Consider the following 14,702-nt stretch of genomic DNA (forward strand, 5'->3'; position numbering starts at 1 on the left):
GGACCAGAAATTATACAAATAGAACCAATGTTCCCTCATCCAAGGGACACCGAGCTGTTGAATGCAAAAACAGATAACATGCTGGTTTCACTAACGCTGGTCATTATGCCAAGTCCTGGCCGTCTAATGACTTTTGCAATAAGAATCTTTGTTAATTAACTGCTAAGCTGGTCTTGGTAGCAGTGGCGGCTGCTGTCTCTCCATTCATTATCTATGTGAGAGGGATGAGTTGGAAAGAATCCACAGCTGGCGCACGTGTGTAAGTGTTTGTCACAGTTAAACCACTGGTTGAATTAAGTGATGAGCATAGCAACCAATCAGCAGCATAGAAATTAGCATAAATGGTCGCTGAATGGAATGCTCCAAAAACTAGATAGTTTGATTGATCTGCAATCATCAATCAAACCGCTTGAGATGTGGAGAAGGCGGCATTGAGAAAGCAACAAGCAGTCAGTCCAAAGGTTCTCTCCCTGATCTCTAAAATTGCAGACTATGAATGGGGCGAATAGCTTCACACACACACATACATACACATTTACAATGATGCAAGAGGTCAGAGATTTTACCTGAGGAATCAAATTAGGCTTGAACTCATACTTAATCCAACTAAAAATTCTAAATCTCAAGGAAGCTCAATCTTCACAAACTATCTTGTGTAGTGTTGTGTAGCTCATTTGAAGCCACCTCACTCTCTTAGCTGGTCAGCTGACCCTATTGCCCTGTTGCTTGTGGGAATTGTAGTCAATTACAGGGTAGCTATTATACCAGAGCAATTACATATCATGATGGTCTGTAGTCCTTGTGAAAGTCAGCAAGAAGGATGTACCTTCAACCTGTGACTCTACCTCTAATAACATCACAATAGTAGCTGTCCTCTCCACTGTTCCCCACAAGACTAGGGCCTGTTCCAGCAGGCGTGTTGTCTTCTTCCTGTTTCAGTCAGCTTAGCGTCTGGTGAGCTGAATTGAGCGACCCTTCCACCCCTCCAGATTTGGCCACTGTGTCTTACAGGGCTGGTGAGCCTCTGGTAGCGTCTGGCTCCTTGGCACAAGGAAACAAGTCTGGTTGGTTTTCCCCCACAAAACACGGTCTCAAACCTGTGAGGACCTGAAGCCCATGTTCCCACTGAGGAGAGTATACACACCTAATGACTTGGAAAGACCTAATGTTCAAGCGTACATGTTGCGTGGGGCGCAAGGACTTTTGAAGAGAAGCATATTCAAGTAAATACCTGGTTGCGGTTTATCATTATTTAACACAAAGGGCATTTACATTTTTTATTACAAACCTTATTTATTGTATGAAATTCAGTATTGTCATTTTTTGTTTGAATTAACACACGAGCAAACATACAATAACCCATGTTATGTAAAAATAAATTTAACACAAAACCAATAGTTACATTATGTAAGTGTAGTATTGCCAAAAGTGAGAATAATGAAGACAGTGTGTCAAAAACAACTGATATATATGTTGCATTGTATTGTATTTTATATATAAACATTTTACAGGATGATGAACCTCACACTGCTATGTAATATATTGTATGTGCACAATGTCCCTGTTCAAAACTGTCATGCCCAAATGTGCAGATGTTGTTCCATGCACCACTGGTCAGTCACCAAACATTGTACTTCTTCTTGGTTCTGACTCCGGGGCACAGAAAGCTTCACGGCAAAGTTTGTTGTTGTGTCCAACAACTGCAAATATTTTTATACATTCTCTGCATATTAGTCGGTACATATTTCTGAAGACATTTCTGTACGTGGGTTGGCACAGTGACTCATTGGTTAGCATGGCAAGAACGTCACAGACGTTCTTGCCATGCTAACCAATGAGTCACTGCATGTTCTTTTTTTTTTTTTGCATGTTCTCTGTGTTCTCCTGGGTTTCCTCCTACAGTCCAAAAGACATGCAAGTCAGGTGGATTGGAGAATCTCAATTGCCCATAGGTATGAATGTGAGTGTCTGTCTATCTGTGTTAGCCCCGTGATGGACCGGTGACCTATTTAGGGTGTCTCAATGCATGCTGGGATAGGCTCCAGCCCCCACCACTGTGAAGAGGATGAAGCAGGTAAAAAATCAATGCATTTCTGTACGTATGCTGCCTCCATCTATAATTATGTTCTGATAATGAGAAGAAACAATGTGCCCTTCACATAGTCATTTTTTGTGTACATATGGAACCTCCATCTAGACTTTCTACGGTGAACAGCTAGTAATACACATATGCAAATCTGCACTGCACTATGGACATATGTATATTAGGCTACATAATTATAAGTAGAGTTGAGTAGAGACTAAATAGTGATATAAAATATACAGTGCACTTTCTTAGTATTGTGATATAATAAAAAAAAGTCCAAAACTACTGGGGTTATTTTGACTAACTCTGTTAACCACGTATATTGTGCTGTCTTCTTCGCAACTTAGAATTTTCTGCTGCAAAGTGATTGATTGATTGGATTTTATCATGAAAAATGAAACATTTCACAACTAAAAATCTGATTTGAAAATAATCTGATTGAATTTGCTAATACAGAAATGAAAATATAAGATGTGTGCCACATATAATGTTAAAATCAGATTAGTAGTCCTTGTGTAAATCCAGCCAGAGAGATTAGTTAAAGGGGGTGAGAGACCACATAAAGAAAGATGGAGGGCAGAAACGAGCAGAGAGCAGCCAGAGCTAAAGTGAGCAACATACAGGGGACCAGAGGGAGACAAACAAAGGATATGAGAAAGGGAGGATAAAATGGGTTGGGAACACAAAACCTTTTAGCTCGAGAAAATAAACATGGCCTCAAGAACGACAAATTTCAGCAATACTATCTACTTACATTTTCATGTTTGAAGAAGCATAGCATTTTCAGTTCCCGGAATACCCTCTTGCAAGAAACGAGGTTTTGGAAGACATTGGGCATCTTTTTGAGGGCAACTCGCTTTCCATCTCTAGGGTCCGTCACTGACCTGGGTGAGAAGACAGACAGAACATTAGTAATATTTAATGGCTCTTATGTGGAGAAAGCATTAGCATATTCATCTCAAGGCATAAAACTCTGGCACATGTGTTTCTTATGTTTACCTCCGCCAAGGAGGTTATGTTTGTCTGTTTGTTTGTCTGTTAGCAGGATTACGGAAAAACTACTGGCCCGATTTTCATGAAACTTCGTGGAAGGGTGTAGCATGGGCCAAGGAAGAACCCATTACATTTTGGAGCGGATCCGGATCCGGATCCGACTCACGAACAAGCAATAATAGCACGAACCTTGGCGGAGGTCTGCGCTCTCCGAGTGCCCTTCTAGTTTCTTTATGTTAATGACAGGTTGATACAGTGACCTGGATCATGTACTTTAAAGAGTAGATAACCCCCAAACCCAAATCTATGTAAAGCCTGACATCTAATGGTTAAAAGCATGTTACTTACATTGCCATCAGCTATTGGCTGATCTTTGGTTCCAGGTGATGTCACTATCTGTTGCACTCTACAGAAGGTGACAGCACCTGGCACCAAAGCAGTGAGGAGTGTCAGTTTATTAGGCAAACAATTACATTTTCAGTTCAACAAAATGTCATTTTACCTGAATAACATTTCAAATGGTTAGTTAAACTAATGTTCTCTGTGTTGTATCTATGACTATGTAACAGCTAAATATAAAAAGACAACTGTGTTCATCTCCAGTTAACTGACACTAAAGTGTGCTCCTTTATTGCGGTTTCTTTGAAAGGTTCCAAAGTAGGAAAATATATAAGCATCATACTTTTGTTGATTATGCTGTTGAGCTATACATTTCTTGTTCTTGAACTCCAGTATTACCATGGTGTGATGTAATGTGTGTCATCATACAAAATAGTCACGCATTTAAAGAGCAACTAAACCAAACCCAAATCTATGGTGAAGCCTGACACCTAATGGGGAAAAATAGGGTACTGAATGCGCCATCTGCTATTGGCTGCTCATTGGTGCCAGGTGATGTCACCACCTGTTGTACTCTATGGAAGGTGACATCACCTGGCACCAGTGACCAGCCAATAGCAGATGGCCCATTCAGTACCCTACTTCACCATTAGGTGTCAGGCTTCACCGTAGATTTGGATTTGGGGTTTAGTTACTCTTTAACTATGCATACTCTACAAATTATTTTTCGGGAGGAATTCATACCCAGATGGGGGAAGAAGGGGCATAGAAAACGAGTGAGGAAAAGCTGGGTCAGGGTTAGAAAGGCTCATTAGGAGCCTGTCAGAGCACCTACTGTTGAAGCTGCTGTCTGGATAATCGTATGTCAGAGACATACAAGCAGATTTACAGTAGCCTGGTGACATTTTATATGTACATGCATATACATGTCAGTTTTAAATAAGCATTAAAACCGCTAGAAAACAAAGACAGGCAAAGACAAAGATACAGGCTGAGAGATGCAAAATATCTTAATCCACAAACTTAAGAATTGGAAAACTATTTTTAATAACAGATCACTATATCTTTGACAGAAATAGCACACAGAAGAAAAAAAAATGACAGTGCTTGGTCTAAAAATAAAGCCACTGTTCTTTTCAAAATGTCCATAATAGATTGAGAGTAATGCAAATATATAAATAGTAATGCAAGCATATAAACATTTTAAAAGATGAGCTGCTAGCCATATATTAACACTCTGGGTTTGATCAAGTCAATTTCTGTTGCCAATGTCTGCTACATAAAGGTACTTGCAGATCAAAAGGTGGCAACACTTCCACCTCTATTCATTTCAATGCTGCCCCACGAGAGCGCAGTTTTGCTGTCTGCCAACCAAATTCAATGGGTTTGATTTTTTCCTCTGCAGTACCTGCCAGGAACCGATGCTGCTAGCCAATCAGTAACAGGGTGAAAGGTCACACTGTTCACAAACATGGAAGCCGTGATGGACGATTCATATCTATTTGATGATAGGTAATGCTTTAGATTGGACAAACAGGAGCCTACTGTAAAATGCTGGCCTACAAGAAAGATATTCGGCATTGAAGCCAGTCGGGAAATGCAGTTGGTAGGCCTATATTTTACTAAAGCTGGGTACCAAAACCCGGTACCACTATGGCACCGGTTCCTTTACGACCGGTACCTACCAGACCGAACTGCAACGCAGATTTCGGTGCCTCATTTCGGTGCCATGCCTGAGCTGCCAATTGAAATATCTGACATCCGGTGCTCTGAAACCACCGCATGCGCCTTTGGAGCGCACCGCTTGAAATCCTCTGTATTCCTCTGGTATGACGCGCCGCTGCTTTCCTCTTCTGTGCGACTCGCCTTCCAACTTTGGTCGAAAGCCAAACAGCAGCGCCACTCGTCAGTTATTTATTATATTGATATTTACTGTTAAATTATTGTAGTTGACTTAGGTTTTATTTATTTGTTTTAATTATTTGCAATAAAAAAAACGTTCTTTAATGTTGTTTTTTGCGCTTTATATTAAAAAAGGTATCGGTTCAGGTACCGTTTAGGCACCGGTACCGTTTTTTTTAGTTTTTTTTTTATCACTTTATTTTTGTCGTTTTTGTTTTAGTGGAACACAAATACACAGGAGAACTGAACAGATAGGTCACCAGGGGTAATACAATACAGCTCATATGTTATCAGTAGTTAGCTTTGTGTTAAGGGTTACTTTCCTGACCACAGAGTCCCATGAAGAAAGAGAGGCATAAAGAGAAAACATCAACAGGACATCAAGTAAGGATCACCTCAAGTCCATATCAGTCTCAGTCCTTCTAGTCCTCAAAGTAAGTTAAAATGACTATTGTCTTACGACATTTATCTAACATGTTCACATACAAACCCCTTTTGGGAAAAAAAAACAAAAAAACAAAAAAATAAATGTGATAATACTGGTAAACCACATACATAAAGTTAAGGGAGAAGAGAAAAAGTAATATCCATATTCATATGCAATAACCATTTCGACCAATACTTACAAAATTTATCGATACAAAGGTCAGTTTCTCCATATCATACATTTCCTTTACTATCGCTATCCACTCTCCTTTTGTTGGTGGATCCTTGTCTAGCCATTTCTTAGTTATTGCTTTTTTGCTAGCTACAAGTAATACTTTAAGAAGGTACTTGTCACCAGTACCGTTTTAAAAGTATCGTTTTAGCACCGGTATCAGAAAAAACCTAAACGATACCCATCCCTATATTTTACGTTCATTATGATTATCAAAATATCAAACACTGAACACTTTTTTTTATATACTTGTGTGAATTTTCTCCTGCATTCTACACATTTATTATCTGATACAACCAGCATCAAGCCCAACTTTGGAACCTCAGCTAGCTGATCACCCTACAGCACCAATGCAGACTGCACAACCTCAGATAACTGCTGTTTCTGCAGCATCTGACTCCATGTCCTCAGATACCCATTTTTCTCCACCAGTGCCAACTCCACGACTTCAGATACCTGTTTTTTTCTCAGCAAGCCTGACCCCACAACCTGAAACATCAAGCCTTTCTCAGAAAGTAGGCACACAATCAAAACAAAAATAAGACAGCATTACACAGCCCCTTAGTGACTACCAGTACACGGTTATTGATGCCCCAACTAGAGCTAATGATTGACATTCAAAAGATGCTGTACGAGGCATGTTTTTCACCCGCCACTACATATGTCCCTACTCAATTCCCCCTCACTCTCACACACACTTAAATTTTATTGTGTATTTATTTAATGAAGAATACAATACTTCTGAATAATTCTGCCTTGCATGCCTTATGTATAAATCCTGTGTATATTTCACTTCATATATTTCTATACTCAACATGTATACCAGCTCTGAAAAGCAATTAAGAACAAATACGTTTAGTTCATAAAAACTTAACTATAATGTCACAATAGATAGCAAATGTTTGATTTTTCTGTTTTGGAAGTTCGTTGAGTTGGTTTGGTGTTTGGTGTTTGACGTTTGGCGTAACTGTTATCCTGCCAGGACAGTGCACCAGCAGGCGTTGTGAAGCAAAGGTCAAAGGGCAAAGGTCCCTCTGACTGCTTGGGCTTCCCTTGAAGAGCTGTTGCTTCCAACCCATGACAGCTGGTGGAGGCTAGGCTCCACATCTTCTGTCTCCCAGCCCAAGAAGCAAGAAGGGCTGGGCGATAATTCAATATTATCGTGTATCATATTTCAGTGGAATATTACAGTGATAATATGATGATATTGGGATATCGTGATACAAAATTCTGTTGTCTACACCGATGACAAGGAAATAGAAATCTGACAAAATTAGGTATGAAAAGATTTCCGACTTTAGTTTGGCAGCACACATTACCATGCAGTTCAATGCAATGAACATCAATTTGGTTATTGAACATGTGATTTTACATACGTAAGGCTAGCTCTTCCTAGCCGTTTGCACACATCAACACAGAAGTATAGAAACTTAAATGTAAGCGCCGTCACATTCTTTACATTCACACTTTACATTGCGTTTACGTTACGTTCGACTATAAAATGCGCTTCAGTCATCAGTGGGACTATAACTGAGTGCAGGGATGCAGAGAGGAAGGCCTCGTGAGGGAAAACGTGCAGGTGTCATGAAGCAAGAGCATTCCAGTCCTCTCTACTCTGCCCCTTTCCTGCGTTAACCTCTGGTAAACCTTCTCAAATAGGATCAGGCAAGGCAAACAGATGGCAGTGGCCTAACCACATAAGATGTCCTAGGAAGCATAAGGGCCTGTGTGGAAAAACAACACCAACACATAAAAGACCAATACTGAAAGAAAAGGTGCAAACAACAACTAGCCTAAGCTTTTCACTGTTTTGGTGAGTAGATCCAAGTCAGCAAAACCTGATCTGTAGGGATGCACCGATCCGATACTTGGTATCAGTATTGGGCCGATATTGGCCTAAAATGCTGGATCTGATATCAGTGGCAGTGAACGTTATAATCCGATCCGATCCAGAGCAATCAGTTTGATAAAACGAGCCTCCGGAGTAATAACTGGTGTAGTCGCCTGCCGTAAAACATGCCTGAGTTTGCACGTGACGTGACGCGAGTGAGTGAAGTTGGAAAAAGAAAGATGTATGTAAACATGTCTGCGGTTGGGAATTATTTTAGTCCCAAAGGGACGCTAGATGGCTATGCCATTACTAGCGTCCCAAAGATCTTTATCCAACTCACCGTTACCAAGAACTTCATTTGGCGACTAGGGCTGTCGCGGTGAAGGAATTTCCCCTGCGGTGATTTAGGGTGGCTCAACAGCGCGGTATGCGGTGTATGCGATAAGAAGTCGCCGGATGATGTAACATGCTAATTTGCATATCAATATATATAACCTACAGTCTCCGCTCGCAGCGGAGGGAGGGGGGCTACGCTGTGTGTGGGAAGCGCTGTGATCGTCAGACCTCTCTGGATGACAAGCAAGTAGAGCAAACCGGCATCAGCCGTACCAATTTATTGGCAAATGCTTTGGGATTTAACACTTCAACATTGTTCCCCATGGTCAGAAAAAGTCACCAGATTTGTCGCTAGTCGCTTTTCAGAAATAAAGTCGCCAGGGGGTTCTGAAAAGTCGCTAAATCTAGTGACAAAGTCGCTAAGTTGGACTGCGGTTAGCCTACATGAGACATTTTTTTTCCATTCTGAATGAAATCATTCCTAAGGAAGATTGCTACGCAAGTGTTTACATGAGCGCTAAATATAACGATCGCATTAAGATGTGCGTTTACATGCTCCACAGTATGTAATCAGAACATGCGCAAAACACCGAATCCAGCACTCTAACATGGGCTTACGTTTTTAAAAGATGGACCTGCGTCGGTTATTTCTTTACTGCTGTTCTTTCTGATGAAGCAACAGTTTTATCAAAACATACGACTCCATAAGTGTCAGAAAAAGACGTTTTGTTTTGCCCCGCAATAATTGGCTCCATTTGTAATTTTCACCGCTGTAAACCGAAACTGGCCCGGAGAGGCGGAGTCAGGACTTGATATAAAAACGGGCTGCGCCGCCTACATCAAGCCCGAGCACCCCGGGGTTAATAACAAGCACATCCATTCCAATCCTCCCGGAAAAAAAGGGTAACGTAATTGACGTGACTTACGTTAAATGCGCGAGCATGTGCAGAAAGAGGCGAGATAAAGAAAGTGATCGGAATGAGTGTTTACATGATGAAATTGTATCCATCGACCGGATTATGAAAGGTTTATACCACCCCTCTCAAACGGAAGGAATTTCATTCAGATCGGCCAGTTTATTCTGATTGAGGAGTGTATATGAGCCATTTTTATTTTTATTGGGCTACTATTCTGATTAAAAGGCTCCATGTAAACGCTGTTGGCGGGAAACAATACACTCTTGTTTTCATTATGAATTTATTTAACATTCAATACACACGCATTGAAGTGTAAAACAAGAAGTGCCTAGCCTCATGAAAAAAAGAAAAAACGTGAACATAGCGCGGTTGTGGCGGTTGCTTGCCATCCACCGCGGTTGGCTTGTCTATAGCGCAGTATTGCAATATTGCGGTTATTGCGACAGCCCTATTGGCGATGCCTTCCAAACGCCTGCTCCTTGGCTCAAACTTACATTGAGTGTCCTTGGGCTTAGTATCATGTACACGCCACCATAGAAGTTTCAATAAAGTCTTCCGTTTTCACAAAACAAAGCTTTTTGGAGCTGGGAGCTAAAGCTAATGCTACTATATTGCAGCAGTCTTTTATATATCCTAGGAATTGTCATTCCTATTTTGGTCAGTTCTTTTGCCCTGCTGCAGTTGTTCATAGTTGGATTTTTTTTACAACAGAATTGTTGTTCCCATAGTATTTACATGTTGTATGCAGCTGTGTAATTATAGAAGAAAAAAAAGGGGTCAATATCGGATCGGTACTCGGTATCGGTTGATACTCAAAATTCTGGTATCGGTATCGGATCGGCAGTGAAAAAAACGGTTATCGGTGCATCCCTACTGATCAGGGTAGGAGAGACACATCTCTCACACACACACACACACACACACAACTGTGACTGTAAAAGAAGGTTCAGAAAGTATAACACTTTCTTGTAACAGATGCCACAGTAACAGCAACACCTTAAATGAAACGGGGGACATGCTTTCACTACGACTCAAAGCAACATCACAGTGTTCACCATTGCTACACTTAAAACCCCACATTCTGAACCAGCTGAATTCTAAATGAGTTTAATTCATAACAGCCGCAGTGGTATTTATACATGGGAATGAATTTGCCTTGAGGGATTTATTCTTCATGAAATCAACCATGATACAAAACTAATAACTTCTAGACTCAGAACTACTAGTCTCTGTAAACCAGTTTGGGTGGTAATTACAGTAATATTATAACTTAGCTGTTTAAATGAGTCTCATGAATCATTTAATATTATTATGCCATTTAAATGAGTTAGCAAAATTGGGGCAGTCCCCCCCCAAAAAAAATCCAAAAGTTACTTTTACGTTTGTATTATTGCTCCTAATTATCAGAATCTGGATGATCATAAAATATGCAATTTGCCCACCTGCTCGATTCCTCTGTTTTCATCATTGGTAGGCCTAATACTATTGCTGCATACTGCACTGACACTTGCTTGGCAAACTGTCAAGCCTATGTGCACGGTTTACAGGTGTAAGCCAAAAATGGCCATAACCTCAGTGCTATGCATTCCATGTTTACCAATCAAATGCCATCCCTAAATGACACAGGTATTCTACACTGCACTTAATCATTCTGAAGCAGCAAACGCCCTGTAACTTCAAATCCCATTAAGGTGTAGTGAAGGGACCTGGCATAAGAACCTGTGAGCTGGCAGCTTCACTCTAGCCTCGCAAGACTCGATCACTTACCAGGCTAACTTCACTCTAATTTTAAGGCCAAAGTTTTTTACATTTATATTGAGCAGGGCCGTATAAATCAAGGCCAATTGTTAACCAAAATATTAACAGCTGGCCCTCATTATTTCTTAACTTAAACTGCGCTAACAGGGGTGGGGAAATTACTTTTTATCACCTAAAGACTGCATGTTTGATTACTTTGGACACCAAGCAAATGAGAGAAGCACTCAAATTCAATGTAAAAATGTGCAAAAAGGCAGAAAATTAGACAGGGGATGAATACTTGTTCATGGCATTGTCAATAAAACCAATGCAACAAGAAACCATCTTCACTGGCTACTTTTACATGCAAAGTAATTATTCTGCGACCGTGGGGGCAGAGGGGCGACCGCCCCAAGGCTCACGCTCAGTAGGGGCCCCCTACTGAGCTACTTTATCATTATAGCCTAATTTACGTGTGTCCATGAATGCGTCATGTTGTTTTCGGAGCTGTGAGCCAGCCGCTGGCTGTGTGAGACCAGCCGGTCGGCATACGTCATAAAGCACGTGTCGACAGTGTTTTTGTAATTACGTGTAATTATGTTAAATTAATCTGTTGTTCAACTCCATGCTTACCGCATCTCGGCACCTATCTGTGTCACTGCCTGTGGTGTTACTGTCTACTTTGTATTTGAATAGGCCTTGTAATTGTTATAGATCGCCGTGTCTATTTTATATTTGAATATGCCTTGTATAGTGTTATAGACCGCTGTGTCTATTTTATATTTGAATATGCCTTGTATAGTGTTATAGACCGCCGTGTCCATTTTATATTTGAATAGGCCTTGTATAGTGTTGTAGACCGCTGTGTCTATTTTATGTTTATGTTATTCCTGTGTAAGAAAGACATGGTACTGAGACAGTGCACCTGGCCTGTTGGCGTTCAGCACCACCGGCGATAGACAGCGACAGCCTGTCGCTGTCTGTGTGGTGGTGTCGCTGTGGTGCTGAACCGCGCGCTGTCCTCGGTGCTCAAACATTTGAACGCGACTGGCAACCTGTTTTCTTTTGTTGTTCTTCAGAACAAGCGGCTCTGGCTTCACTATATGTTTTCTTAGACATTGGCTTGCTTGGCTCAATAAGTGACAATTTGTCTTTAGGATAGGATAGGATAGGATAGGATATATCAGCTATTTTACAGTTGTGAATTTTAAAATGACTTTATCAGAAGGGTCCCTCGAGAATGCTCCGCCCCCTCTGTGCTGAGAGTCTAGCTCCGCCCCTGCCCTACTTTGATGATGACAGTAATGTGATTACATTTTTTTACATGCATAGCAAAAGAGGGTTCAACATTGACATTTTCAAGCGATTTTTCATGTCGTATTATTTATTTATTATTTCATTGGTATTTCTGTTGCTCCCATGTTACTCTCCTTTAACCAGTGCAAATCCCCAAGACATGAGGGGTAGATATGAACAAAGATGGCAACTGTAAAAACCTAACCTAAAAACCTTAACAACCTAATCTAAACGAAATCTTGTGAAAACATGTCCAACTCGATGGAAAGGCTTAGGGTGTGCTGCTCACATTTTCTTGGCCCTATTCAGCTGCCACTATCAGCAAAAAACTCTCAAACATTTCCCAGAAACTCCCACAGCACAGCCAATGTGCTCCATACTGTCCTGATCAGAGTAACAAATACTACCAAGTTTTCTACCACTAGCTACAAAAAAAGTTGAACTTTTCTCATCTTTAGAAAGCACTCAGCTCTGCCTAAAAAGAAGCCAGGCACAGCATATTTACCAATGCAACCACTTTCCATCGAGTTAAAGACTGGCTAAAGCTAAAAAAAAAAATGGCAGTTAAAGACTTTACATGACCCATATCTTAATCATAGTATCCTCATAACTGATGGTACTGATGTGCATGTAGACATAGCCACTATAATGATTCTATGAATGCTACTTATTCTTATTATTGAAGGCTTAGCTCATGAAGACTGAGCTATATGGTCGGTTTGACTACTATTGACAAAATGTACTTATTTGGACAAACGTGTCTGCTACATGACATAATGTAATAATGTATTGTAATGTAAAAATGTCTTTCTTTACAGCATAATCTAAACATGAGTGGAGGTTAATGAAACACTTCTACCAACACCAAAGACTTCCACATCTCTTCCATGTCTCCAGTAATACTAGACGGGACGTCTAGGTGAGCTGAGAGAGTATCACAGGTTTGGGTAAGCTATGACTTGCAACGTCAATTAGTTGATATTAAGTAGAGAAGGATAAGTAAGGACATGGTTGGCGGTCAGGATGCCAAATGGCGTGAAGCGTGCCTGCAGAGTGAGCACTCAGCTGCGGTGAGAGAAGCCGGAGACTTGTTGCACAGAGAAGCGTTGGTATAGCTGAGCATTGGGCATTTTCCCACGAGTATTACATGCCAAGTGCCTAGTCTAAATCTGACAACCACAGAGCACGCACTGAATGAATCTCCGAACATTTGAACCATGAAAAACTGTTAGAGATCATACAAAATACGGCTATTTAACTGTGCATCATAACAGTTGCAGCTTAATTATGCAAAGACAGACTGTCAGCTGAAAAATAAGCTTGCATTGCCAAGAGAGCAAAGCAGTGAGGATAATGAGGTTGAGAGGTGATGATTTCTATCGTAATTCTTTAAAGTATAAACACCAAACTTACAGTAACAACCCTAAACTTACAGTACATCAGATTCATTTAACCCATCTTCTTACCAACACATTTATGAAGAGCAGCTGCATTCTGGTGAGGCAGAAAGTGGAGGAACAAAGCAAGCAAGAGGTTTGAAATTAAAAATACCCCTTGTTGATTTGAATGACAATATTTTTTTTAATCTCTCGTTCTGTAGTGGCAAGCATCAGATCAGTAGGTTTGATCCAGACTGGCTGAAAACCAATCAGTGGCTTTGTCACTCAGATAATGGCACGACCTGTGTCAAAACCACCACAAGGGGGGCATCTGGGTGAAACAACCCAATACATGTTACAGGATGGATGCACTCAGTCATGAAGCATCTGCTACCCACAAGCAAGCCGTGACAAAGGAAAACTAGATGGCACTCAGTAGAGTACATAACCTACCTCTGCCAATGCTATGCACTTGTCATGATGTGCCAGTTCCACATGTTGGATTTTCACCAAAAGTTTATAATTTCTTCCATGCCCCATTATCATGTTTCACATTAGGAGATGCACACATTTTCACGAGGACCCGAAACGGGACATGAGATCTGCCTGTTCAAATTCTAGCCACTTTCAAGCATTTTAGCCGATTATTCCAACACCACATGGCCAATCAGCACTATATTTGTTCAGTGGTCATTAGTGCTCATCTTCTCACTCAGTAGTCATGACGTTATCCAAGACTGTAAACTAATGTCTTGTCTGGATCCATGCCTGCCATAGAAAACACTTACTCTTGGTACATGATTTGCCGAGGCGCTCCCAGCTGGCAAGCCTGTAACTAAACTAGCATTCATTTAATTACTTTTTAACAATGTCGCCAGTATGAGCTTAAATGAAGGTTTCAATTAAAGGTTGTTAGCGCAATTAAGTCATAGAAAATGGCAGGAGGTAGACAAACACCATTAACCAGACCTAGCTTTCAAGTGAGCTCTTCAATTGACAACAACATAAGTTAGTGTTACAATCTTCCTTCTGTCTCACAACAGGTCAGACAGTTCAACATAGGCAGAACCTAACAATGGTGATCTCCAATAACTGGTTTCATGAAGCTGTTTTTTTGGTTCTGGTAGCAACAGTGTCCTTTGAAACAAATTTTAACACTCCATGTTGTTAACAATTCTGCAGTTTTCATGAATATGTAATGCAAATGACTGTATATGTGAGATAGGAG

The 14,702-nt window shown here is 40.7% G+C and overlaps 1 protein-coding gene across 1 annotated transcript in view; it reads right to left on the reverse strand.

Moving 5' to 3' along the window:
- Nucleotides 1–14,702, reverse strand: part of nlk2 (nemo-like kinase, type 2) — a 69,084-nt gene that overhangs the window by 50,255 nt on the left and 4,127 nt on the right. The window contains exon 2 of the mRNA XM_071901315.2: nt 2,841–2,970. Within this exon, the coding sequence (XP_071757416.1) occupies nt 2,841–2,970 (130 nt within the window). The remainder of the gene's footprint in view (nt 1–2,840; nt 2,971–14,702) is intronic.

Source organism: Centroberyx gerrardi, chromosome 6 (assembly GCF_048128805.1).
Source record: "Centroberyx gerrardi isolate f3 chromosome 6, fCenGer3.hap1.cur.20231027, whole genome shotgun sequence".
NCBI lineage: Eukaryota > Metazoa > Chordata > Actinopteri > Beryciformes > Berycidae > Centroberyx > Centroberyx gerrardi.